This window comes from Pristis pectinata, chromosome 38 (assembly GCF_009764475.1).
Source record: "Pristis pectinata isolate sPriPec2 chromosome 38, sPriPec2.1.pri, whole genome shotgun sequence".
In the NCBI taxonomy this organism is placed as follows: domain Eukaryota; kingdom Metazoa; phylum Chordata; class Chondrichthyes; order Rhinopristiformes; family Pristidae; genus Pristis; species Pristis pectinata.
In genome coordinates this window covers 2,602,326-2,626,989 of record NC_067441.1, presented here as the reverse complement: position 1 = coordinate 2,626,989, position 24,664 = coordinate 2,602,326, and the positions used below count along the sequence as shown (strand labels likewise).

The window sequence follows — 24,664 nt, the reverse complement described above, 5'->3', positions numbered from 1 at the left end:
TCCGTCTCCCCCCTCTCTCCGTCTCCCCCCCCTCCCGTCTCCCCCCCCGTCTCCCCCCCGTCTCCCCCCCCGTCTCCCCCCCCGTCTCCCCCCCCTCCCGTCCCCCCCCCCGTCTCCCCCCCCTCCCGTCTCCCCCCCCTCCCGTCTCCCCCCCTCTCTCCGTCTCCCCCCCTCTCTCCGTCTCCCCCCTCTCTCCGTCTCCCCCTCTCTCCGTCTCCCCCCCTCTCTCCGTCTCCCCCTCTCCATCTACCCCCTCGCTCTCTCTGTCTCCCCCTCTCTCTCCATCCCCCCATCCCCCACTCTCTGTCCCCCCACCTCTCCATCTACCCGTCTCTCTCCCTCCATCCCCCCATTGCTCTCTGTCCCCTCCCTCCCTCCTGTGCCTCTCCTCCCCCTGCCTGTCCCCCAACCCCACAGCCCATCTCCTCCCCTGTTCTGTGTTTCCCGTTTCCCCCCCCCAGTCTACCCGGTGGTCTCTCTCTGCCCCTCTTACATCCCGGTAGGAAAGATGTTATTAAACTGAACGAGTATGAAAAAGGTTTTACAAGGGTGTTGCTGGGACTCGAGAGACTCACGTTGGACAGGCTGGGACTTTATTCCTTGGAGCACAGGAAACTGGGAGGTGATCTTATGGAGGTGTACAAAATCATGAGTGGTATCGATAGGGTGAATGTGCACAGTCTTTCCCCCAGGGTTGGGGAATCAAGAACTAGAGGGCACAGGTTTAAGGTGAGAGGGGAGAGATTTAATAGGAACCTGAGGGGCAACTTTTTCACCCAGAGGGTGGTCAGTATGTGGAACGAGTTGCCAGAGGGAGTGGGTCAGGCAGGTACATTAACATTTCAAAGGAACTTGGACAGGTCCATGGATAGGAAAGGTTTAGAGGGATATGGGCCAAATGCAGGCAAATGGGACTAACTTAGGTGGGCATCTTGGTCAGCATGGTCCGGTTGGGCTGAAGGGCCTGTTTCTATGCTGATTCTATGACTTAGTCAGCTTCTTTACATGCCCCCCCCCTCCCTCCCACCCCTCTCTCCCTCCATACATGTCGGTGCGCTGTGCCCCACACCGATTCCCTCTCCCGTCTCGCACGCTCATTCTGTCTCTGTGTCCCTGACCCTCTCCTGCTCACCTCCCCCTCTCCACACCCCCCCTCCCCAAATCCCCAACACTAGTCCTTGAAATTTCAGGGTTTCGAAACCCTCGCAATCGCCGCACCAGCGAGCTGCGACTCTTGCACTTCTCTCGGGATGCAGTGGCAGGTTTAACTGAACCTGCGGACGATGCTGGCCTTCAGTCCTTATAGCGCCAGTTGCCAGCAGATGGGATCTGTGTACCTGCGTGCACGCACGCCGAAACCTGCGTGCATGCATCCTGAAACCTGCATGTGTGCGTGTGCGCGCGCGCACACTGCATGTATGCGCACAATCGTGTGTGTGTGTTCACACTGAAACAGGCAGGCGTATGAGCACTGGATTGGGCGTGTGCACGGTGAAACGTGCGTGTGCATTGAAGCATGCAGGCGAGTGTGTGCGTTCACACTGAAACGCACGCCTACATGCAGAATGGGGGGAGGGGGGGTGAGGTGGGGGGAGATGTCGAGCTGTTTCCACCTGTGGGAGAATCATGAACAGAGGGCCAGAGTTGCTGGACTCTGGGGCAGTCATTTCAAACTGAAATGCCCCTTGTAGCGAGGGGGGTGAACCTCTGGAATTCTCTGCCCCCAAGGGTGGTGGAGGCCGGATCACTGGATATATTTAAGGTGGAGACGGATAAATATCTGAAAGATCGAGGAATTGAGGCTTGTGGGGAAGCAGCACAGGAGTTGAGGTCAACGTAGATCAGCCATGATCTCATTGAATAGCGGGGCAGGTTTGAGGGGCCGAGTGGCCTTCTCCTGTTTGCATGTGCTCTTGTGCTCACATTGAAATGTGTGGCCTGTGTTTCTCCACAGGACGTCCCAAACACGTCCCAATCCAGTGCGTTCTCATGGTTACAGTTCAGGAAATGTAGAACTAGGTTTCTGCTCAGAAAGCTCCTGCGAACAGCAATGATTAGGTCAGCGGTTTTGGTGATGCACAGGGAGGAGCGAATGGTGTGGAAGAGCCAGGCGGCTGTGAGGTCCCTTAAGTGCAACAAGAAGGGAACTTGGTTTACAAGGGCATCCGAAGATGGCCCCTCCCATGGCGCAGTGCTCCCCGTTGCCCCTCCGGCAGTGCTCCCTCCTCACTGCCCCTCCCGCGGTGCGGTGCCCCCCCCCACCGCCCCTCCCGCGGTGCCCCCCCCTCACCGCCCCTCCCGCGGTGCCCCCCCCTCACCGCCCCTCCCGCGGTGCTCCCCCCTCACCGCCCCTCCCGCGGTGCTCCCCCCTCACCGCCCCTCCCGCGGTGCTCCCCCCTCACCGCCCCTCCCGCGGTGCTCCCCCCTAACCACCCCTCCCGCAGCGCGGCGTTCCTTCCTCGCCACCCCTCTCACGGTATGACGTTCCCTCCCCGCTGCCTCTCCCATGACGCTCCCTCCCCACTGCCCTCACAGACCACCCCCCCACACCCCCCGCAGTACTCCCTCCCCGCCGCCCCGTGACTCCAGTGCTCCCCAGCACCGCCCGTTTGAGACTGGGGAGCACGATGATGAGGGGACGAGCGACTCTCTGTAAGTGGCACGCCCTTACTACAACCCCTTCAACAGCCTTGCACCTCGGGCAGGGTCTGGTTCCCCCGAGGCTGTCAATAATGTCGAATGGTCCCAGTCCCTGCGAGGATCGGAGAGCCGCAGGCCTCCGCTGAGGGTGACAGATATAGAACCAGTGATAAACAAGTTGTGGAAAAACAAACCATTAACGGAGGAGCGAGACTGTCCTGTAGCCCGTTACCCACAGGCTCAGCTTGTCCTCGTGTAAACACACAGCGGCTGCCAGAACCAAACACGGGCAGCACTTCTGTGAGGCTTCAGGGTGTCGCTAGAGATGGCTTCGCTTGGGGGCATGGATGGGATTCCATTGAGGAGGGAGGGGTGGTGAGGAGGGAGCCCTGCACTGTGGGAAGGGCAGCGAGGAGGGAGCGCCGTGCCGTGGTAGGGGCGGTGAGGAGGGAGCACCTCACTGCGGGAGGGGCGGTGAGGTGGGTGTGCCACACAGTGGATAGTATTGTTTCAGACTTTGAGGCAAAGCCCCTTTGTCCCCACCAGTCCAGTGGTACAGGAATCAAGACGGCTTTTGATTGCAGCTTCTACCAGTCACTGCCCAGTCCCTGAGGGGCTCAGGGGCGCCGAAAAATGGGACCAGTTGAGGCTTGTGGTGAGTGGATCGGGGAGAGGCAGAGGGAACGGACAGGGAGCGTCCCTCCAGAAGGAGGAGTTGGTCCGAACAGCAACGTTTCATCAGCAACACCAAAGGACTGAGGGATTGAATTCGTGGAGCAGGGAGTGGGGAACAGCTGTAACAAGCAGTTGTTCTTTCAGTGCAGAAGGCCTGAGCTGTGTGGCACAGTCTGCACTGTGGGGAGATGGCAGAGAGAGATTGCAGAGTGCGTGAGTGAAAAAAGTGCAATGTGAAGAGAGATTAGAGAGAGAGGGGCTGCAGACAGTTATAAGAGAGTAGGTACATAGAGCATTACAGCACAGTACAGGCCCTTCGGCTCACAATGTTGTGCCGATATTTTATCCTGCTCTAAGATCTATCTTATCTATAAGATTTTCTATCGTTTGTGTGGCTATCTAAGAGTCTCTTAAATGTCCCTAATGTATCTGCCTCCACCACTTCTGCCGGCAGTACGTTCCACACACCCACCACTCTCTGTGTAAACAAAAACTTGCCTCTTACATCCCCCCTGTACCTTCCTCCAATCAACCTTAAAATTATGTCCCATCGTGTGAGCCGTTTTCATCCTGGGAAAAAAGTCCCTGACTGTCCACTCGATCTATGCCTCTTATCATCTTGTAAACCTCTATCAAGTCACTGTGTGATGGGGAGATCCTGATGTGCTGATAGCAAAAGAGAAAGTTGCCATGACAGAAATTGGGATCACCCAGAGCTCACAACCCTCATTAAAAACTGGTTGACCATTTGGGGCAGAGATGAGAAGAAATTTCTCTATGGAATTGTACAGCACACAGACAGGCCCTCTGACCCAAGCAGGGTCAGAGTGCAGGGAAATGGGGCACGTGGTGTAGGGAAGGTGGGGGGGGGATGCGAGACCGAAGGGGTGGGGGTACCTGTGGACAGACACAGAGGGCCCTTGATGTTGCTGCTTCTCCTTGCTGGGTGTGGACGTCTGTGGCGCAGCGGGTAGAGCTGCTGGCTTGTAGTGCCAAAGACCTGGGTTCGATCCTGACCTCCAGCGCTGTGTGTGTGGAGTTTGCACGTTCTCCCTGTGACTGCGTGGGTCTGAGCTATAAGGGAAGGTTGGACAAACTTGGGTTGTTCTCCCTAAAGCCTGGAGGCTGAGGGGAGACCCGATAGAGGTTTGTAAGATTATGAGAGGCAGAGATAGGGTAGCCAGTCAGAATCTTTTCCCCAGGGTAGAAATGTCAAACAGTAGAGGACATGCTGTTAAGGATAGAGGAGGGAAGTTTAAAGACAACACGAGGGGTAAGTTTTTTTTTACAAAAGAGTGGTAGGTGCCTGGAGTGGGTTACCAGGGGCAATGGTGAAAGCAGCCAGTTTGGTGGAGTTTGAGGCTTTTAGATAGACACATGAATATGAAGGCAATCAGGGGTATGGATGATACAGGAGGAGGACATTTAGTATATATTGAAAAAAATTATACTTTATTGTCATTCACCCACATGCTGTAAAACACACGGAGGAACGAAATGTTGTTTCCCCGAGACTCACACAACAGAGGACATACAGAGGACATACAATAAACACAGAGAGGAAAGTTTTTGCAAGTACAAATAGTGCAAAAAACGGTACATATAGAATACAAAATTAGTGCAGGGTCAGTGGCATCAGGGTCGGCACAACATTGTGGGCTGAATGGCCTGTCCTGTGCTGTACTGTTCTGTGTTCTATCTCAAAGGTGGACAGAGTTGGTGGGTTAATCGGCCAATGTAAGTCGGCCTCCAGTGTGGTGTGTGTGTGAGGGGTGGAATTTGGGGGAGTTGATGGGGAGAATGGGATCAGTGTAAACGATGGCCAACACGGTCTCAGTGCTGTTTCGGTGTTGTGTGACTCTGTGCCTTGCTGAAGTCCACATCGATCACATTGCTCAGCAAAGAGCTGCAAGAAGACATGGGCAGAGAGAGGGCAGAGCATGTTGGCTGGATTGGAGAACTTTAATTATGGGAGAAATCGGGCAGGCTGTGCCCTGGAGTGAAGGGGTGACCTCATAGAGGTGCGTACGATCATGGGAGGCTTAGACAGGGTAGCTGGGCAGAACCTTTTTCCCATGATAGGGGGATCAAAAACAAGAGGGTGTGGGCATAAGGTGAGAGGAAGGAGTTTTAAAGGGGATCTGAGGGGTAAGTTCTTTTACCCGGAGAGTGGTGGATATCTGGAATGCGCTGCCAGGGGAGCTGGTGGAATCGGATGCACTTGCTACGTTTGTGAAGCATTTAGACAGACGATTAAATAGGCAGAGCGTGGAGGGATACGGTGCTAATGTGGACAAATGGGAGTGGTGTAGGTGGATTAAAAGGTCAGCATGGACGCTTGTTTCTGCACTGTATGACTGCATCTTACACGTTTCGATCACGTCGCCTCTCGCTCTCCTAAACTCCAAGCCAAGGCTGTCCAACCTTTCCTTAGACGACCTGCCCTGTTCTGGGTATTAGTTCAATAGACAACTTAATAAAGGTTGCCTTTATTGACACTGATTTTTTAAATTCTTCATTTATTTAAACAATTGCATTTAATTCCCAGCTGCCACAGTGGGATTCGAACTCGTAATCTGGATTGTTAGGCCAGGGTAATTATCACTGTGCCATTGTACGCCTAATTGACCCTTGCATTTCTAACCAATAATCACATCAGACAGAGTGGATATTAAGGAGGGTACAGGGATTCCGAAATAGGCTCCTTCTCACTGGGAAACTGTCATATTCTTGCTATAGGCATACCAGTTAGGAGTAGGGTAAGGCCACTCGGTCCATCTAGCCTGTTCTTCCTTTCAATAAGACTGTGGCTGATCTGATTGTAACCCCAGCTCTGCATTCCCATCCCCCCTGGTTCTTTCACCCCCTCACTTATCAGGAATCTATCTACCTCTACCTTAACGATGTTGAGTCCAAAACGAGAAGGCATAGGTTTAAAGTGAGAAGATAGAAAGGGGACCCGAGGGGCCAAATTTTTCCACACAGAGGGCGGTGGGTGTGTGGAACGAGCTGTCAGAGGAAGTGGTAGAGGTGGCTACAATTATGAGACATTTGATAAGATGTCTTTATTAGTCACACGTACATCGAAACACACAGTGAAATGCACCTTTGCGTAGAGTGTTCTGCGGGCAGCCCGCAAGTGTCACCATGCTTCCAGCGCCAACATAGCATGTCCACAACTTCGTAATCCGTACGTCTTTGGAATGTGGGAGGAAACCGGAGCACCCGGAGGAAACCCACGCAGACACGGGGAGAATGTACAAACTCCTTACAAACGGCGGCCGGAATTGAACCTGGGTCGCTGGCACTTTAATAGTGTTATGCTAACAGCTACACTACCATGCCTGCCCATAAATGTTAACAACACCACGTTCCACAAACAAGCAGCTCACAACGAGGATGGGATTCGAACCCACGTGTGCAGAGCACAATGGATTAGCAGTCCATCGCCTAAAGGCATTTGGACAGGTGCGTGGATGGGAAAGGTTTTGAGGGATATGGGGCAAATGGGACTGGCTCAGTTAGGCAACGGTCAGCACGGACCAGTCGGGCCAAAGGGCCTGTCACCATGCTGTATAACTCTGACTCTATTTGAAACCTCTACTTTCACCGTTCTTAATGTTCCAAAGGTTTGCCATTCCCAGAGAAAAACTTCACCCCATCTTTGCCTTAAACGGACCACCCCATATTGTTAAAGGGTGGCCTCCAGTTCCAGATTCTCCCACAGGACGAAACATCCTCTCTGCACCCACCCTGTCGAGACCCCTACAGACTTTATGAGTGGGTGCCTGATGGCCAGCATAGTCCCATGGTTCTTGTAATTGGTTTATTATTGCCACGTGTACCAAGATACAGTGAGAAGCTTTTGTTTGCGTACTGTCCAGAAAAATCACGCCATACATCAGTACATTGGGGTAGAACGAAAGGAAAACAAAACAGAATGCGGAATTTAGTGTTGCATTTACAGAGAAAGTGCAGTGCAGGCAGACAGATAAAGTGCAAGGGCCATGACAAGGTAGAGTGGGAGATCAAGAGTTCATCTTTGTCACATAAGAGGTGCGTTCAAGAGTCTTATAACAGCGGGATAGAAGCTGTCCTTGAGCCTGGTGGTACGTGTTCTCAAGCTTTTGTATCTTCTGCCCGATGGGAGGGGAGGAGAATGGAGAATGTCCGGAGTGGGAGGGGCCCTTGATTATGTTGGCTGCTTTCTGAAGCATGTTTATTTGACTCTGTGATTCTTTGATTCAATCGCAACCACGCTAAAAATTGTTGAAACCGGACCGATGATGTTGATTTAACTGACTACATCCAACTTTGTTCCCAGCCTTCCTATTAGTCCTGGTTGGTCCCATGTCTGAGGGGCGGTGAGGAGGGAGTGCCGCGCTGCGGGAGGGGCGGTGAGGAGGGAGTGCCGCGCTGCGGGAGGGGGGGGGCAGTGAGGAGGGAGCGCGGCGCTGCAGGAGGGGCGGTGAGGAGGGAGTGCCGCGCTGCGGGAGGGGCGGTGAGGAGGGAGTGCCGCGCTGAGGGGGGGGCGCTGAGGAGCCGCGCTGCGGGAGGGGCGGTGAGGAGGGAGCGCGGCGCTGCGGGAGGGGCGGTGAGGAGGAGCGCGGCGCTGCGGGTAGGGGCGGTGAGGAGGGAGCGCGGGCGCTGCGGGAGGGGCGGTGAGGAGCGGCGCTGCGGGAGGGGCGGTGAGGAGCGGCGCTGCGGGAGGGGCGGTGAGGAAGCCCGCGCTGCGGGAGGGGCGTGGTGAGGAGCGGCGCTGCGGGAGGGGCGGTGAGGAGCGGCGCTGCGGGAGGGGCGGTGAGGAGCCGCGCTGCGGGAGGGGGCGGTGAGGAGCGGCGCTGCGGGAGGGGCGGTGAGGAGCCGCGCTGCGGGAGGGGCGGTGAGGAGCCGCGCTGCGGGAGGGGCGGTGAGGAGGGAGCGCGGCGCTGCGGGAGGGGCGGTGAGGAGCCGCGCTGCGGGAGGGGCGGTGAGGAGCCGCGCCTGCGGGAGGGGCGGGGTGGAGCGGCGCTGCGGGAGGGGCGGTGAGGAGCCGCGCTTGCGGGAGGGGCGGGTGAGGAGGGAGCGCGGCGCTGCGGGAGGGGCGGTGAGGAGCGGCGCTGCAGGGAGGGGCGGTGAGGAGCGGCGCTGCGGGAGGGGCGGTGAGGAGCCGCGCTGCGGGAGGGGCGGTGAGGAGGGAGCACGGCGCTGCGGGAGGGGCGGTGAGGAGCCGCGCTGCGGGAGGGGCGGTGAGGAGCGGCGCTGCGGGAGGGGCGGTGAGGAGCGGCGCTGCGGGAGGGGCGGTGAGGAGCCGCGCTGCGGGAGGGGCGGTGAGGAGCCGCGCTGCGGGAGGGGCGGTGAGGAGCGGCGCTGCGGGAGGGGCGGTGAGGAGCCGCGCTGCGGGAGGGGCTGGTGAGGAGCGGCGCTGCGGGAGGGGCGGTGAGGAGGGAGCGCGGCGCTGCGGGAGGGGCGGTGAGGAGGGAGCGCGGCGCTGGGGGAGGGGCGGTGAGGAGGGAGCGCGGCGCTGCGGGAGGGGCGGTGAGGAGGGAGCGCGGCGCTGCGGGAGGGGCGGTGAGGAGGGAGCGCCGCGCGGCGGGAGGGGCGGTGAGGAGGGAGCGCGGCGCTGCGGGAGGGGCGGTGAGGAGCGGCGCTGCGGGAGGGGCGGTGAGGAGCCGCGCTGCGGGAGGGGCGGTGAGGAGCCGCGCTGCGGGAGGGGCGGTGAGGAGGGAGCGCGGCGCTGCGGGAGGGGCGGTGAGGAGCGGCGCTGCGGGAGGGGCGGTGAGGAGCCGCGCTGCGGGAGGGGCGTGTGAGGAGCGGCGCTGCGGGAGGGGCGGTGAGGAGCCGCGCTGCGGGAGGGGCGGTGAGGAGGGAGCGCGGCGCTGCGGGAGGGGCGGATGAGGAGCGGCGCTGCGGGAGGGGCGGTGAGGAGCGGCGCTGCGGGAGGGGCGGTGAGGAGCGGCGCTGCGGGAGGGGCGGTGAGGAGCCGCGCTGCGGGAGGGGCGGTGAGGAGGGAGCACGGCGCTGCGGGAGGGGCGGTGAGGAGCCGCGCTGCGGGAGGGGCGGTGAGGAGCGGCGCTGCGGGAGGGGCGGTGAGGAGCGGCGCTGCGGGAGGGGCGGGTGAGGAGCCGCGCTGCGGGAGGGGCGGTGAGGAGCCGCGCTGCGGGAGGGGCGGTGAGGAGCGGCGCTGCGGGAGGGGCGGTGAGGAGCCGCGCTGCGGGAGGGGCGGTGAGGAGCGGCGCTGCGGGAGGGGCGGTGAGGAGGGAGCGCGGCGCTGCGGGAGGGGCGGTGAGGAGGGAGCGCGGCGCTGCGGGAGGGGCGGTGAGGAGGGAGCGCGGCGCTGCGGGAGGGGCGGTGAGGAGGGAGCGCGGCGCTGCGGGTGGGGCGGTGAGGCGGGCGCGCGGCGCTGCGGGAGGGGCGGTGAGGAGGGAGCGCGGCGCTGCGGGAGGGGCGGTGAGGAGCCGCGCTGCGGGAGGGGCGGTGAGGAGCCGCGCTGCGGGAGGGGCGGTGAGGAGGGAGCGCGGCGCTGCGGGAGGGGCGGTGAGGAGCCGCGCTGCGGGAGGGGCGGTGAGGAGCCGCGCTGCGGGCGGGGCGGTGCGGAGGGAGCCCGGCGCTGCGGGAGGGGCGGTGAGGAGCCGCGCTGCGGGAGGGGCGGTGAGGAGGGAGCGCGGCGCTGCGGGAGGGGCGGTGAGGAGCCGCGCTGCGGGAGGGGCGGTGAGGAGCCGCGCTGCGGGAGGGGCGGTGAGGAGGGAGCGCCGCGCTGCGGGAGGGGCGGTGAGGAGCCGCGCTGCGGGAGGGGGCGGTGAGGAGGGAGCGCGGCGCTGCGGGAGGGGCGGGTGAGGAGCCGCGCTGCGGGAGGGGCGGTGAGGAGGAGCGCGGCGCTGCGGGAGGGGCGGGTGAGGAGCCGCGCTGCGGGAGGGGCGGTGAGGAGCCGCGCTGCGGGAGGGGCGGTGAGGAGCGGCGCTGCGGGAGGGGCGGTGAGGAGCCGCGCTGCGGGAGGGGCGGTGAGGAGGGAGCGCGGCGCTGCGGGAGGGGCGGTGAGGAGCCGCGCTGCGGGAGGGGCGGTGAGGAGGGAGCGCGGCGCTGCGGGAGGGGCGGTGAGGAGCCGCGCTGCGGGAGGGGCGGTGAGGAGGGAGCGCGGCGCTGCGGGAGGGGCGGTGAGGAGGGAGCGCGGCGCTGCGGGAGGGGCGGTGAGGAGCCGCGCTGCGGGAGGGGCGGTGAGGAGCGGCGCTGCGGGAGGGGCGGTGAGGAGCCGCGCTGCGGGAGGGGCGGTGAGGAGCGGCGCTGCGGGAGGGGCGGTGAGGAGCCGCGCTGCGGGAGGGGCGGTGAGGAGCGGCGCTGCGGGAGGGGCGGTGAGGAGGGAGCACGGCGCTGCGGGAGGGGCGGTGAGGAGCCGCGCTGCGGGAGGGGCGGTGAGGAGCGGCGCTGCGGGTGGGGCGGTGAGGAGCCGCGCTGCTGGGAGGGGCGGTGAGGAGCGGCGCTGCGGGAGGGGCGGTGAGGAGCCGCGCTGCGGGAGGGGCGGTGTGGAGCGGCGCTGCGGGAGGGGCGGTGAGGAGGGAGCGCGGCGCTGCGGGAGGGGCGGTGAGGAGGGGAGCGCGGCGCTGCGGGAGGGGCGGTGAGGAGGGAGCGCGGCGCTGCGGGAGGGGCGGTGAGGAGGGAGCGCGGCGCTGCGGGAGGGGCGGTGAGGAGGGAGCGCGGCGCTGCGGGAGGGGCGGTGAGGAGGGAGCGCGGCGCTGCGGGAGGGGCGGTGAGGAGCGGCGCTGCGGGAGGGGCGGTGAGGAGCCGCGCTGCGGGAGGGGCGGTGAGGAGGGAGCGCGGCGCTGCGGGAGGGGCGGTGAGGAGCCGCGCTGCGGGAGGGGCGGTGAGGAGGGAGCGCGGCGCTGCGGGAGGGGCGGTGAGGAGCCGCGCTGCGGGAGGGGCGGTGAGGAGGGAGCGCGGCGCTGCGGGAGGGGCGGTGAGGAGCCGCGCTGCGGGAGGGGCGGTGAGGAGCCGCGCTGCGGGAGGGGCGGTGAGGAGGGAGCGCGGCGCTGCGGGAGGGGCGGTGAGGAGCCGCGCTGCGGGAGGGGCGGTGAGGAGGGAGCGCGGCGCTGCGGGAGGGGCGGTGAGGAGCCGCGCTGCGGGAGGGGCGGTGAGGAGGGAGCGCGGCGCTGCGGGAGGGGCGGTGAGGAGGGAGCGCGGCGCTGCGGGAGGGGCGGTGAGGAGCCGCGCTGCGGGAGGGGCGGTGAGGAGCGGCGCTGCGGGAGGGGCGGTGAGGAGGGAGCGCGGCGCTGCGGGAGGGGCGGTGAGGGAGCGCGGCGCTGCGGGAGGGGCGGTGAGGAGGGAGCGCGGCGCTGCGGGAGGGGCGGTGAGGAGCCGCGCTGCGGGAGGGGCGGTGAGGAGCCGCGCTGCGGGAGGGGCGGTGAGGAGGGAGCGCGGCGCTGCGGGAGGGGCGGTGAGGAGCCGCGCTGCGGGAGGGGCGGTGAGGAGCGGCGCTGCGGGAGGGGCGGTGAGGAGGGAGCGCGGCGCTGCGGGAGGGGCGGTGAGGAGCCGCGCTGCGGGAGGGGCGGTGAGGAGCGGCGCTGCGGGAGGGGCGGTGAGGAGGGAGCGCGGCGCTGCGGGAGGGGCGGTGAGGAGCGGCGCTGCGGGAGGGGCGGTGAGGAGCCGCGCTGCGGGAGGGGCGGTGAGGAGGGAGCGCGGCGCTGCGGGAGGGGCGGTGAGGAGCCGCGCTGCGGGAGGGGCGGTGAGGAGCCGCGCTGCGGTCCAGTGTCCTTCCACATCCCAATTATGGGCAGATCGGTGGGTTAACTGGTCACTGTAAGTTACCCCTAGTGGGCGGGTGAGGGGTAGAATCTGTGTGCGTGGGGTGGGGGTGGTTGATGGAAATGTGGGGGGAATAAAATGGGATTGGTGTGAATGGTTAGTTGATGGATAGCAGGAGCTATGTGGGCCGAAGGGCCTGTTTCTGTGCTGTGTGACTCCAACTGTACCTGACTGTGAAACACCAGAGGTGAGCTGTTCTGAAGTGACCTGACTGCAGGGGTTGTTAGAATGCACCAGCTTGGTGAAGAAATGTCTGGCATCTCCCTCATTCTCACATTCTTTCTTCCCTCCTCCTCCTTCCCCTCCTCCTCCTCCTTCCCCCCTCCTCCCTCACCTCTTCCTCGTCCCCCCACTCCCCTCGTCCCACCCCCTCTCCCCTCCTTCCCTCCTCTCCTCCTTGCCCCCTCCCCAGGTTGTTCAGCCTGACCCTGAAGAAGCTTCTGGTACTGAAGGAGTTGGACAAAGATCTCAGCTCGGTGGTGATCGCTGTGAAACTGCAGGTGAGACTAGCTCCAGCTCTCTCCCCTCCCTCCCTCCCCCCTCCCCTCCCTTCCTTTCCCCTCCCCTCCCTCCCTCTCAACCCCTCCCCTCCCTCCCTCCCCCGGCTGTGCAGGAGGGCTGGGGATCCTTTCCCACACCACACCCCCCCCCTGAGGGAGGGGCCGGGTATGTGTGCCTGGTCTCTGCACCTCCAGTTAATCTCCCTTCCCTCGGATTGCAGGGCTCCAAGAGGGTTCTGCGCTCGAACGAGATCCCACTCCCGGCCAGCAGCATGACGGAGACAGACCTGCAGCTAACGTTCTCCCTTCAGGTAACCATGGCGACCCTCCTCCTCCTCACCCGCGATGCCTCTCGCAGGGGAGCAGCTCCGCGGGTGTCTGTCCTGGTGGGAGGGGGCGCAAGGGCTCGGGGGAATCTCTAAATAACTACCAGCCGCCTGGCTGTTCCACTGTGGGGGCATCGCAGCTGAACACCAGGCTTCCGGTATAAACGGCTCCCCAGTGCGGGAACGCGTGTAAGTGGCAAACCGGGGATGGGGGGGACTTGCGTATTGCAAACCTGCTCTCGATGTTAAAGGAGAGGGTTGGGATTGGGGAGGAGGGGGGATTGGGGAGGAGGTAGGGCAAGGGGAGGAAGTGGCTTAGGGGATGGGTGGGGGATAAAGGTGGGGAGGAGGTGGGTTATGGGAGGGTTGAGGGCAGAGGGGTGAGGGAGGAGGAGTGGGGAGAAGGGGGAGAATGGGTTATGGGACGGGAGGAGATGGGGCGAGTGGGGGGAAAGGGGGAGGGGTGGGGGAGGAGGGTGGAGGACGTGGGTTGGGAGGGGAGGAGATTGGGTGGGTGGGGGGAAGGGGGAGGTGGGTGAGGGGAGGAGTGGGGGATGTGGGGCTCAGACACGTTGGTGTGATGGATGGACACTGAAACCAGTTCCCCTCCCTGCCCCGCTCCACCCCCCCCCCCCCCAGTATCCCCACTTCCTGAAGCGAGATGCCAACAAGCTACAGATCATGCTGCAACGGAGGAAGAGGTACAAGAACCGGACCATCCTGGGCTATAAGACGCTGGCCGTGGGACTCATCAATATGGCTGAGGCAAGTACCACCGACCTCACGCCCCACGGCCCCCTGGGAATGGGCCCTGCTCTGGGGGCACTGATCCTCCTGGGGATGAGGGATGCCCCGGAGACCTGGGCGAAGCTGTGTGGAACACAGCCCCGGGACTGCGCGGGCCGTTGAACGCAGGCCGTCAGTGGGGCTCCATGTAAACGTAGTCAAAATCCCTCGATGAATGGTGAATCGTGTGTGTCCTCTGGGCTCCTGACTGACCTCTCCGTAACGTGTCCTTGTCTGAAACTCTGCCCCAACTGATCCTCATTCATGCACCCACCCCCCTCCCCTCATACTCACACACCCACGCCAGCACCTGGTCAAGCAACGCTCTGATTTTAAGGTCCTCCTGTTCAAATCCTTCCGTGGACCTTCACCCCTCTGTGTGTCTGTCTCTCTCTCTCTCTCTCTCTGTCTCCCTCTCTTTCTGTGTTTCCCCCTCTGTCTCTCTTTCTCTCTCCCTTTCTCTCTCCCTGTCTCTCTCTCTCTCCCCGTCTCTCTCTCTCTCTCCAACTCCCCGGAATCTGACCCAACCTCCAACCCCCCTGAGATTTCTGCCACCCACCCACCACCACCACCCCCCCCCCCCCCCACTCCATTTCCAGTTCTTCCCGTATCTCCTGATTCCCGTTGGTCTGCTGTTGGCGGTCAGGCCTTCAGCTGCCCGGGCCCCCAAGCTCTGGGATTCCCTACCCAAACCTGCCAACCTCTCCTTCCCAGGAGCCGGGCATCTAGTCCCCCTTTGCCCTAGGCATCTCTCTTGGCTTGGAGCAAGGCACAATCTGCTGTGGGAACTCAGCAGGTCGAGCAGCATCCGTGGAGGGAAAGGAACTGTCGACGTTTCAACCCGATTGTTCAATCCGCTGAGTTCCTTCAGCAGATTTTGTGTTACTCCAGATTTCAGCATCTGCAGTCTCTCGAGTCTCTATTGCATGGCTTAAGGGCTTTGTTTCTGACCCCTGGGGCGTATGGCGATGTTTCACGTGCTATATAAATGCTCGGTGTCCAGGATCACCCCCTTTGACCTTTGCACTGTTTCCAGGTCATGCAGCATCCCAGCGAAGGAGGGCAGGTACTCGGTCTCCATAGCAACATCAAGGAAGCCTCGGTTCTTGTTGCTGAAGTGAGGATTTACTCCTTGTCCAGTCAACCAATTGACCACGAGGGCCCCAAACTGAAGATGTCAGGTGAGACGGTTATTTCAGCCCTGTTTCCAAGGTGTGGGCTCTTGAATTTCCTTATGATGGTGAAGAAGGCAGCCATTCAGCCCATCGAGTCTGGCTTCTCAGAGTTATCTCATTCCCCTACTAATTTTCCCTGTGGCACATTCTTTCCCACATTCCCATCAATTCTAGCCCTCACTCCCACACTAGGGGCAACTCATAGCGGCTGATTAACCCACCACACATTGTTGGCATTTCGTCACACACACACACACACACACACACACACACACACACACACACACACACACACACACACACACACACACACACACACACACACACACACACACACACACAGCGCCAGAGGTCGGGATCGAACCTGGGCCTTGAGCTGGGAGGTAGTGGATCTACCTGCTGCACCACTCTGCCCTGTACTGTACGTCATCCATCACACACACACACACACACACACACACACACACAGCGCCAGAGGTCGGGATCGAACCTGGGCCTTGAGCTGGGAGGTAGTGGATCTACCTGCTGCACCACTCTGCCCTGTACTGTACGTCATCCATTCTTTGGGGGTCTGCCTCAGCAAAGTTCAAGTCGAATTTATTGTCCCACGCACAAGTCCGTGTGTGCACAGGTGCAATGAAAAACTTGCAGCAGCATCACAGGCACATAGCATCAGATAAGTAGCATTCACAGGAAAAGCATAAACTAAACAACAGAGAATGTTGCCGAGGATATTCAACTGGGGAAGTATCACTGCCGAGCAAGACCCTGTCCCCAACAGTCTTTGGTCCAAGGAGCTACAGGAAAAAGATGAAATATTCATATAATGCGGAAATAAGACCAAAAGTATAACAGTGAACTATGGTGGCGCAGCGGGTAAAGCTGCTGCCTCTCAGCTCCGGAGACCCGGGTTCGATCCTGACCTCTGGCGCTGTGTGTGTTTGTGGAGTTTGCACGTTCTCCCTGTGACCGCCAATTATTGGAGTTTACATAGAACACGGAACAGTACAGCACAGGAACAGGCCCTTCAGCCCACGATGTTGTGCCGAACTAATTAAATTAGTAATCAAATGCCCAACTAAACTAATCCCTTCTGCCAACACAATGTCCATATCCCTCCATTTTCTGCACATTCATGTGCCTATCTAAGAGACTCTTAAATACCTCTATCGTATCTGCCTCCACCCCACCCCTGGCAGCATATTCCAGGCACCCACCATCCTTTGTGTAAAAAAAAACTTGCCCTGCACATCTCCTTTGAACTTACCCCCTGATACCTCTGGTATTAGACAATTCAACCCTGGGAAAAATATAACAGCTGTCTCTCTCTGACTCTCATAATCTTATAAACCTCTATCAGGTCTCCCCTCAGCTTCCACCGCTCCAGAGAAAACACCCCAAGTTTGTCCAACCTCTCCTTATCTAGGCAGCATCCTGGTGAACCTCTTCTGCACCCTCTCCAAAGCCTCCACATCCTGATGAGCTGAGTTGTTATCTTTATTAGTCACATGTACATCGAAACACACAGTGAAATGCATTGTTTTGCGTAGAGTGTTCTGGGGGCAGCCCGCAAGTGTCGCCCCTTCCTGTAACGGGGCAACCAGAACTGAATGCAATACTCCAGATGCGGCCTAACTAGAGGTTTATAAAGCTGCAACATAACTTCCTGGCTCTTGAACTCAATTCCTTGACCAATGAAGGCAAGCATGCCGTACACCTTCTTTACCACCCTATCAACCTGTTGCCACTTTCAGGTTCCTCTGCACATCAACACCATTAAGGGTCCCTTTACATTTGATCTCCCAAAGTGCAACACCTCACATTTGGCCGGGTTAAATTCCATCTGCCATTTCTCCGCCCATATCTGCAGCTGATCTATATCCCGCTGGATCCTTTGGCAATCTTCTATTGCTATCCACAACACCACCAATCTTCATATCGTCTTCAAATTTACTAATCCACCCATCTACCCACTGACTTGAGGCTCGCTGGTCTATAGTTTCCAGGACTATCCCTATTTCCCTTCTTGAATAATGGAACAACATTAGCTACTCACCAGTTGCCTCTGACTAGAGAGGACACGAAGATATTAGTCAAGGCTCCAGCAATCTCATCTTTTGCCTCTATCAATAACCTGGGGTATATCCCATCAGGCTTTGGGGACTTATCAACCTTAATGATCTTTAAGAGACCCAACACTACCTCCTCCTTTATCTCAAAATGCTCTAGCATATTAGTACACTGCATTCTGATCTCCCTATCCTCCATGTCTTTCTCCTTGGTAAATACTGATGCAAAGTACTAATTTAAGACCTTTCTCACATCTTCTGCCTCCAAGCGCATGTTCCCTCCTTTATCCTTAAGTGGTCCTACCTGCTCTCTAGTTATCCTCTTGCTCTTGATGTATGTATAGAATGTCTTGGGATTCTCTTTAATCCTACTGGCCAAGGACTTTTTATGGCCTCTCCTGGCTCTCCCAATTCCTTTCTTGAGTTCTTTTTTGGCTTCTTTACAATCCTCAAGGGCTCTGTTTGATTTTAGCTTCGTAAACCTTACATACCCTTCCTTTTTTGTCTTGACTAAATTCACCACCTCTCTTGACATCCAAGGTTCACTTACCTTGCCATCCTTGTCCTTACTGGAACATACCTGTCCTGTACTCTGTACAGTTGGTCTTTAAACACCCTCCACGTCAGATGTGGACTTGCCCAGAAACAGCTGTTCCCAATTAACTCTCCCTAGTTCCTGCCTAATACTCTCGTAATTTGCCCTGTTCCAATTTAATACTCTTCCACAAGGTCCATACTTACCCTTATCTATAGCTATCTTAAAACATAAGGAGGTGTTTCCTAAAACATAAGGAGGTGTACCCTAACTGTTCTCCCACTGAAAGGTCAGTCACCTGGCCAGGCTCATTACCCAACAGCAGGTCCAGCACGGCCCCTCCTCTTGTTGGACTATCTACATATTGATTTAAGAAACCCTCCTGGATGCACTTAACAAATTCTAAACCTCTTGCATTAAGGAGGTCTCAGTCTATATTAGGGAAGTTGAAGTCACCCACTACACTTTTCCCTAATCTGCCTGCATACCTGTTCCTCAATGTCCCTGTATGATTGTAGTCAGAAAGGCCTCTCCCGTGCTGTCAGAAAGCTTCCTTGGAGAAAGTGGGATATGGAAGAGGAATCACCCAGATCACTGACCACTGACCACCCAAACCACCTTGGGGGCCACAAACTCTCAAACCTCGCAATGAAATTCAATGTCTTAAAATGTGAAGTTATACCAAGTGATTGTAACCTTGTGGCATACTTGAGATACAACAGGGATGTGCGATTATGGGGGTGGGAGTGCTGATTAACTGAAGCTCTGGCCTACTCTGTTCTGGCCACTTCACCCATTTAACACCTTACGTCAAGGAGCAACATTTGTCTGGATACTCCCAGTTCACACACACTCGGAGTTGCTTCCTGTGTGACCTGTGGTTGAGAGGCTCTCCAGGAATGAATGATTAATCCCCAGGAGACCACTGACTAGAGAAACAAAGGAATGCAGATGCTGGAATCTAGATGGAAAACACGATGATGCTGGAGGAACTCAGCAGGCCAGGCAGCATCTATGGAGAAAAGCAGGCAGTCAACATTTCGGGTCAGGACCCTTCTTCAGGACAGGTTCTGAAAAAGGATCCTGACCCAAAACATTGACCGCCTGCTTTTCTCCACGGATGCTACCTGGCCTGCTGAGTTCCTCCAGCATCATCGTGTTTTTCATTATGACCACTGACTAGAAATGTCCTCCTTATATTGTGTCACAATTTATTGGTCTAAAAATATCTGGTGATGGTTGGACACAGCAGGTGATGTTTTCAGGAACACAGACTAATTTTAAAGAGGGTGTGGAAGCAAAGAACCCAGTGGATGTGCGGGTAAATGCAAGAATGTGGTTGAGGTGGATGTATGGTTGGTAAGCAAGGTGGTGTGAGGTTGGCAGGAGTGCAGAGTTCAGGTCACAATTGGATCACTGGTGGACTTGCAATAGGAGGTTTGGAGCCAATTCTGGGCCCTCCACTTCAGAAAGGAGGTCAGGCCCCTGGGGAGGGTGTGGGGGAGATCTATAGGAAAGGTCCAGGGACCCCCCAGGTAATGTGGAGAAGCTGGGATAGTTTGCAGAGTGGATTAGCGGGGAGATTGAATTGGGGTGTTCAAGACCACGAGGGGTTTCAATTGAGGAAATGAGGAGAAATGCTCCAGGGTTGGGGACCAGAGGGACACAGAGTGAGGGTGATCTGCAAAAGAGCCGGCAGGGGGAGGAGGGGAATGTTCCTGCTGTGGGTTATTGTGATCGGGGGACGCTGCCTGAAAGGGAGCGGGTTCAAAAGGAATTTTTAAAGGAAACTGGAGTAAAGATAGGAAGGAGAGTATTTTGCAGGGTGGTGGGGAGAGACCAGGGGAGTGGGACTAAAAGGAGAGCTCTTTCAAAGAGCTAGCACTGGCTCGATAGATTGAATGGCCTCTCCCTTGCTGTAAGGTTTGATGATAACTTTAAACCATTGTGGTTCCAGTGAGACAGTTTTGAGACAGTGAGGATAGTACTTGCATGTGTATTGTTTGAGGGAATGTTGGCGATGTTAAGTTGTACGAAGTGTGTGTTAGGTTGACCGGGATGGGTTTTATCTGCTACAGATCGATCCCCGGACATCGATAATTATTCAGAGGACGAAGACGACAGCTTCTCATCAGAACAGGAAGTCAGCGATGACCCGATACATGGGCAGGTAATTCCTGAAGCTTACAGCTTGATATTGTCAAGAGTGCTTGCAGCTGAATGCACATATTCTGATGGGTGTGAGTCATACACACACTGACCCTCAATGGGGGACGGGTCCCACACACACACTGACCCTCACTGGGGGACGGGTCCCACACACACACACTGACCCTCACTGGGGGATGGGTCACACACACACACACACACACACACACACACTGGGGGATGGGTCTCTCTCTCTCTCTCTCTCTCTCACACACACACACACACACACACACACACACACACACACACACACACACACACACACACACACACACACACACAGATCCTCATTGGGGGATGGGTCCCACACACACACACTGACCCTCACTGGGGGACGGATCCCACACACACCCATTACAAGTACTGACTGTCATTATATCTTTATATCGTCTATGGTTACCACGACATTGGCCCTTACTCACACTGATCTTATCCTTGGCCTCTTGGCAGGATATATTTTTCGAAGATGAGGATCTCGCGAAACGCAAGAAGCCACGGAGGAAGCTGCCAAATTCCTCAGGCATCTCTCGAGCTGGAATGAGCAATGTAAGTAGTGCCGTAAGTGGTGGGTGCCACTCTGGATGTGGGAAGGATGGGCCTGTGGTCTGGATATACATCAGGGCTAGACCTGACTCTTGGCTCCTGACCCCTCTGGGTGCTGTACGCGTTAGGGTGAGGGCTATTGGAAGGGTTTTGACCGATGGACAAGTATCTTGGGGCCTTGGTCTGTCTGCAGAGGGTGAAGGAGGGTTGGGGGTGTTTCTGGGTTGTGAGCCTGTTTCTAAATACTTGTAGGGTGACCTGAATAGCTAAAATGAAAGGAAAATTAGTTTTGTTTACCATTGAAATAACCCCTCGATCATAATTGATTAAAGGGGAAAGATAGAATGAGGGAGAATTAAAAAGTTACCAAAAAGCTCTGTGGAATATGTTTGTGATCTTTTGTCCTCAGAGTGCAGTGTGCCCAAGATAGGGGCTTTTCTCTGCTGCTGTGAATTGTGGGAGCCGCAGCCCTCCATGACAATGTTAACTGTCTAAGTCCAAACTCGAGACTCCATCCAGCCAGGAGCCACCCTTAAGCACGGCCCTGACAAAAGGCCATCTCAGAGGTGTTTAGCACAGGACCATGTCTTGATGTTAAAAATACAGGACTGTCCTATTCAATTAGGGGCAGCTGGACATTCCAGTGAGTGAGTACCATTGAGGGGTCCTGAGGCCAAGGTGATGCAAATGGGAAACGGCATTTTCGGGAGAAGTGAGATCAAAGTAGAACCATACAGCATGAAAACAGGACCTCTGACACAATGAGTCTGCACCAATCAACAAGCACCCATTTATTGCCAATTCGACGCTCATCCCGTTTTATTCTCCCGCATTCTCATCAACTCCCTCCAGACTTCACCACTTACCCTCACGTCTATGGGATGTGGGAGGAAACTGGAGCACCCGAAGTGGTCACAGGGAGAATGTGTAAACTCTACGCACATAGCACCGGAGGTCAGGATCAAACCGGGACTGCTGGACCTGTGAGGTGGTGGCTCTGCTAGATTCACCAACGTGTCGCTCCTTGTTTCCTGAAATCGAATTAACCGTTTAACGTTTGTTTTTGCAGCAGCAAAATATTAAGCAGAAGTTCGTGGCTTTGCTCAAGAGATTCAGAGTCTCCGACGAGGTGAGTATCTGTGCGTTTAAATTGAAGGAGACCCCCGTGTAGCAGGAAAGACCCAGACTCAATTGCAGCCTAGTCTGATACCCCTGGGTGTGTGGGACTGAGCAGAGAATCCCCCCCACCCCCTTCAAAAGCTGCCCCACCTCTTGGTTGGGCTTCTTGAACTGGAGGCTTTCTGTTAGGTAGTTCAGCTAATGTGTTGGCCCTCTTTCTCCCGTCAGGTGCTCGCTCTGGAGAACGTGTCCACTGAGCAGATCCAGGAGGTGGAGGAGGACCTGGACTTGTTGTACGACAGCCTGGAACTGTACAACCCAAGCGATAGTGGCCCCGAGATGGAGGAGACGGAGAGCGTCCTCAGCACCCCCAAGCCGAAGCTGAAGTACGTGAGCCCTCCCCTCCCCCTCTCGATTTTCACACCTAAGCCCAGCAACGAGTCCAATGCCCAGATATTCATCACTGGCTGCAAGGGGTTTTACTTGCAGGAGATTTTGTTTGTCTGCCTGAACCCTGGAGACAGCCAGGCCTTGAAGCCTGCTCCCATGGAAACGGGCAGGCCCACTCATGAGGGAATGAGCAGGCGTGTTCCCATGGAAAAGAAGGGAGGGGAGGAGACACCCTTGGGGAAACTGTCCTCGACGTCTGCTCCCAGGATCCCAACTGGGCTTCCTTGACACAATTACAGGAAAACCACCAGGTCTCTCAAAGCTCTTTGTAATTTGCCTTTTCTTAGTGTGTGGCTGCTGAGATTCGGGTGCTTTCAGAAGAGTGATGTTGGGCTCGAACCCCAATCATTCCTGGTACTGTCAACCCTTGATGGACCCATTTTGTGTTGGGCATCCTGGACCCACCATGTCTTGCACCACTTCCTGTGTCTGCTGCAGAAGCCAGAAGCCTAACCCATGGCCCCCAATGGTCCCGAGACATCCCAACTCCTGTTCTCTCTGACCCATTTCTTCCACCACCCGCCCACCTATCCTCCCTCAGATCTCCTGTCCCGTCCCTTCCCCTTTCACTCCATCTCCCTTTCTTGCTTGCTCCCCTTTTCCCTCTCCAGGCTCTTCCCCTTACACTCACACTCTCTCTCTCCCCCTCTCTCCCGTTCTCTGGGTTAGTAAGTTTGCAGATGACACAAAGGTTGAAGGGGTTGTGGATAGTGTAGAAGGTAGGTTACAACGGGATATAGACAGGATGCAGAGTTGGGTGGAGAGGTGGCAGATGGAGTTCAATCGGGAAAAATGTGAAGTGATACACTTTGGAAGATCGTACTTGAAGGTGGAGTACAAGGCAGGATTCTTAGCAGTGTGGAGGAACAGAGGGATCTTGGAGTCCAAGTCCATAGATCCCTCAAAGTTGCCGTGCAAATTGATAGGGTGGTTAAGATGGCTTATGGTGTGCTGGTATTCCTTAGTTGGGGGATTGAGTTCAAGAGCCGCGAGGTAATGTTGCAGCCCTGTAGGACTCTGGTTAGACCACACTTGGGGTATTGTGTTCAGTTCTGGTCGCTTCATGTGGAAGCTTTAGAGAAGGTGCAGAGGAGATTTACCAGGGTGCTGCCTGGATTAGAGAACATGTCTTATGAGGAAAGAATGAACGAACAAGGGCTTTTCTCTTTGGAGTGACGCAGAATGAGAGGCGACTTGATAGAGGTGTATAAGATTATGAGGGGCATAGATAGAGTGGACCGCCAGCACCTTTCCCCAGGGCAGCAATGGCCAATACTAGAGGACATCCGTTTAAGGTGAGTGGAGGAAAGTTTAGGGGAGATATCAGAGGTAGGTTTTTTTTACGCAGAGAGTGGTGGGTGCCTGGAACGCACTGCTGAGGGTGGTGGTAGAGGCTGATACAATAGGGACCTGTAAAAGACTCTTAGATAGGCACATGGATGTAAGAATAATGGAGGGTTATGGGCTGTGTGGGAGGGAAGGGCTAGATTGATTGTGGGGCAGCTTTATATAGCTCAGCACAACATTGTAGGCCGAAGGGCCTGTACTGTGCTGTACTGTTCCATGTTCTATGTTCCTCCTCAACTGTAGACCCTTTTTCGAGGGAATGTCTCAGTCCAGCTCCCAGACGGAGTTCGGGAGCCTGAACAGTAAAGGGAGCCTGAGCAAGGAACTCGCCAGCCCGGTAAGTGTTTGCGGACTCTGCAGTGTAGGGTGGGGCTGAGGCGTGCTCCTGGGGGGTTGCTCGAACTAATACCTCCTTTCCTTCTCATTTGACTTCTCACAACGGCCAGCTGGAGGCGACACCAAGTGAGAAGCTCCGAGCGTCTCGTGTCAAGCTCACGGAGGATGTGGCGTCAGAGTCCGAAATCCCGGTAAAGTATTTGGTTTCCTAGCCGAGGGTTCGACCTTGTCTCAGAGTATATAGGACTGCCCTCCTTTCCCGAGGTAGTGGGTGAGCCCAGTCCACAGAAATCATAATCCAGGCCAGAGATTCCAGTGCAGTGATGATGGAGTGTTACACTGTCAGGGGACAGGGCTGAGGGAGCGCTGCGGGATGGGGCGGTGAGGAGGGAGTGCCGTGCTGTGGGAGGGGGTGGCAAGGAGGGAGCGCCGTGGTGCAGGAGGGGCGGTGAGGAGGGAGCGCCGCGCTGCAGGAGTGGGTGGTGAGGAGGGAGTGCTGCACTGTGGGAGGGGCGGTGAGGAGGGAGCGCCACGCTGCAGGAGGGGGTGGTGAGGAGGTAGTGCCGCACTCTCAGGGTTGCAATCTTTCTGCCGCTCAGATGCAGTTATAAATTCCAATGGTCAATAAGTGCAGGGAGTTTATCTCAGTGTGATAGGCTATATTCATCTCCAAGTTAACATTGCTTGAAGCAATTAATTTGATTGTTGTCTCAAAGCTAATAGTGAGTTCTTATCCACAACTCACTTGTGTTGTTTTCTATATTACAGCAATGACAGTTCAAAGCAAAATTACTTTGCTAGTATTAAAGTGATGTGGGATGTCCTGATCTGGCGAATGACAGCATAAAAGTAGGAATTTGTGGTTTTAATAGTTCAGGAAAAATAATCATCCAAGTCTTACAATGCCTTGTACCTTCCCCAGTGTCACAACAATCCACCCTGCCTCTTTGCTTGACTGGTTATAAAATACAAAGTGTGCATGTTGGAAACTTTCAGCTGGTCACAGAGTCGCACAGGCCCTTCAGCCCACGAGTCTGTGCTGACCTCAACCACCCATTTATACCGATCCCATTTTTATTCTGCCCACATTCCCAACCACTCACCCCCAATTCCACCACTCACCTGACCTGCACGCCAGGAGCAAGTTACAGCCGTTTATCCTATCAACCCGCACGCCTTT

At 57.2% G+C, this 24,664-nt stretch overlaps 2 protein-coding genes across 4 annotated transcripts in view; both read left to right on the top strand.

Moving 5' to 3' along the window:
- The window catches only part of LOC127587036 (phosphofurin acidic cluster sorting protein 1-like), a 100,447-nt gene that overhangs the window by 60,990 nt on the left and 14,793 nt on the right, over window positions 1–24,664 (top strand).
- LOC127587017 (phosphofurin acidic cluster sorting protein 1-like) overlaps window positions 1–24,664 on the top strand; it is a 42,182-nt gene that overhangs the window by 2,725 nt on the left and 14,793 nt on the right. For all 3 annotated transcript variants that reach the window (XM_052045128.1, XM_052045127.1, XM_052045126.1), the window contains exons 2-11: window positions 12,503–12,590; window positions 12,812–12,901; window positions 13,556–13,681; window positions 14,739–14,883; window positions 19,560–19,651; window positions 20,140–20,235; window positions 21,302–21,361; window positions 21,580–21,737; window positions 23,392–23,485; window positions 23,595–23,675. In XM_052045128.1, coding sequence (XP_051901088.1) covers window positions 12,863–12,901; window positions 13,556–13,681; window positions 14,739–14,883; window positions 19,560–19,651; window positions 20,140–20,235; window positions 21,302–21,361; window positions 21,580–21,737; window positions 23,392–23,485; window positions 23,595–23,675 — 891 coding nt within the window. In that variant the 5' untranslated portion in view covers window positions 12,503–12,590; window positions 12,812–12,862. The remainder of the gene's footprint in view (window positions 1–12,502; window positions 12,591–12,811; window positions 12,902–13,555; window positions 13,682–14,738; window positions 14,884–19,559; window positions 19,652–20,139; window positions 20,236–21,301; window positions 21,362–21,579; window positions 21,738–23,391; window positions 23,486–23,594; window positions 23,676–24,664) is intronic.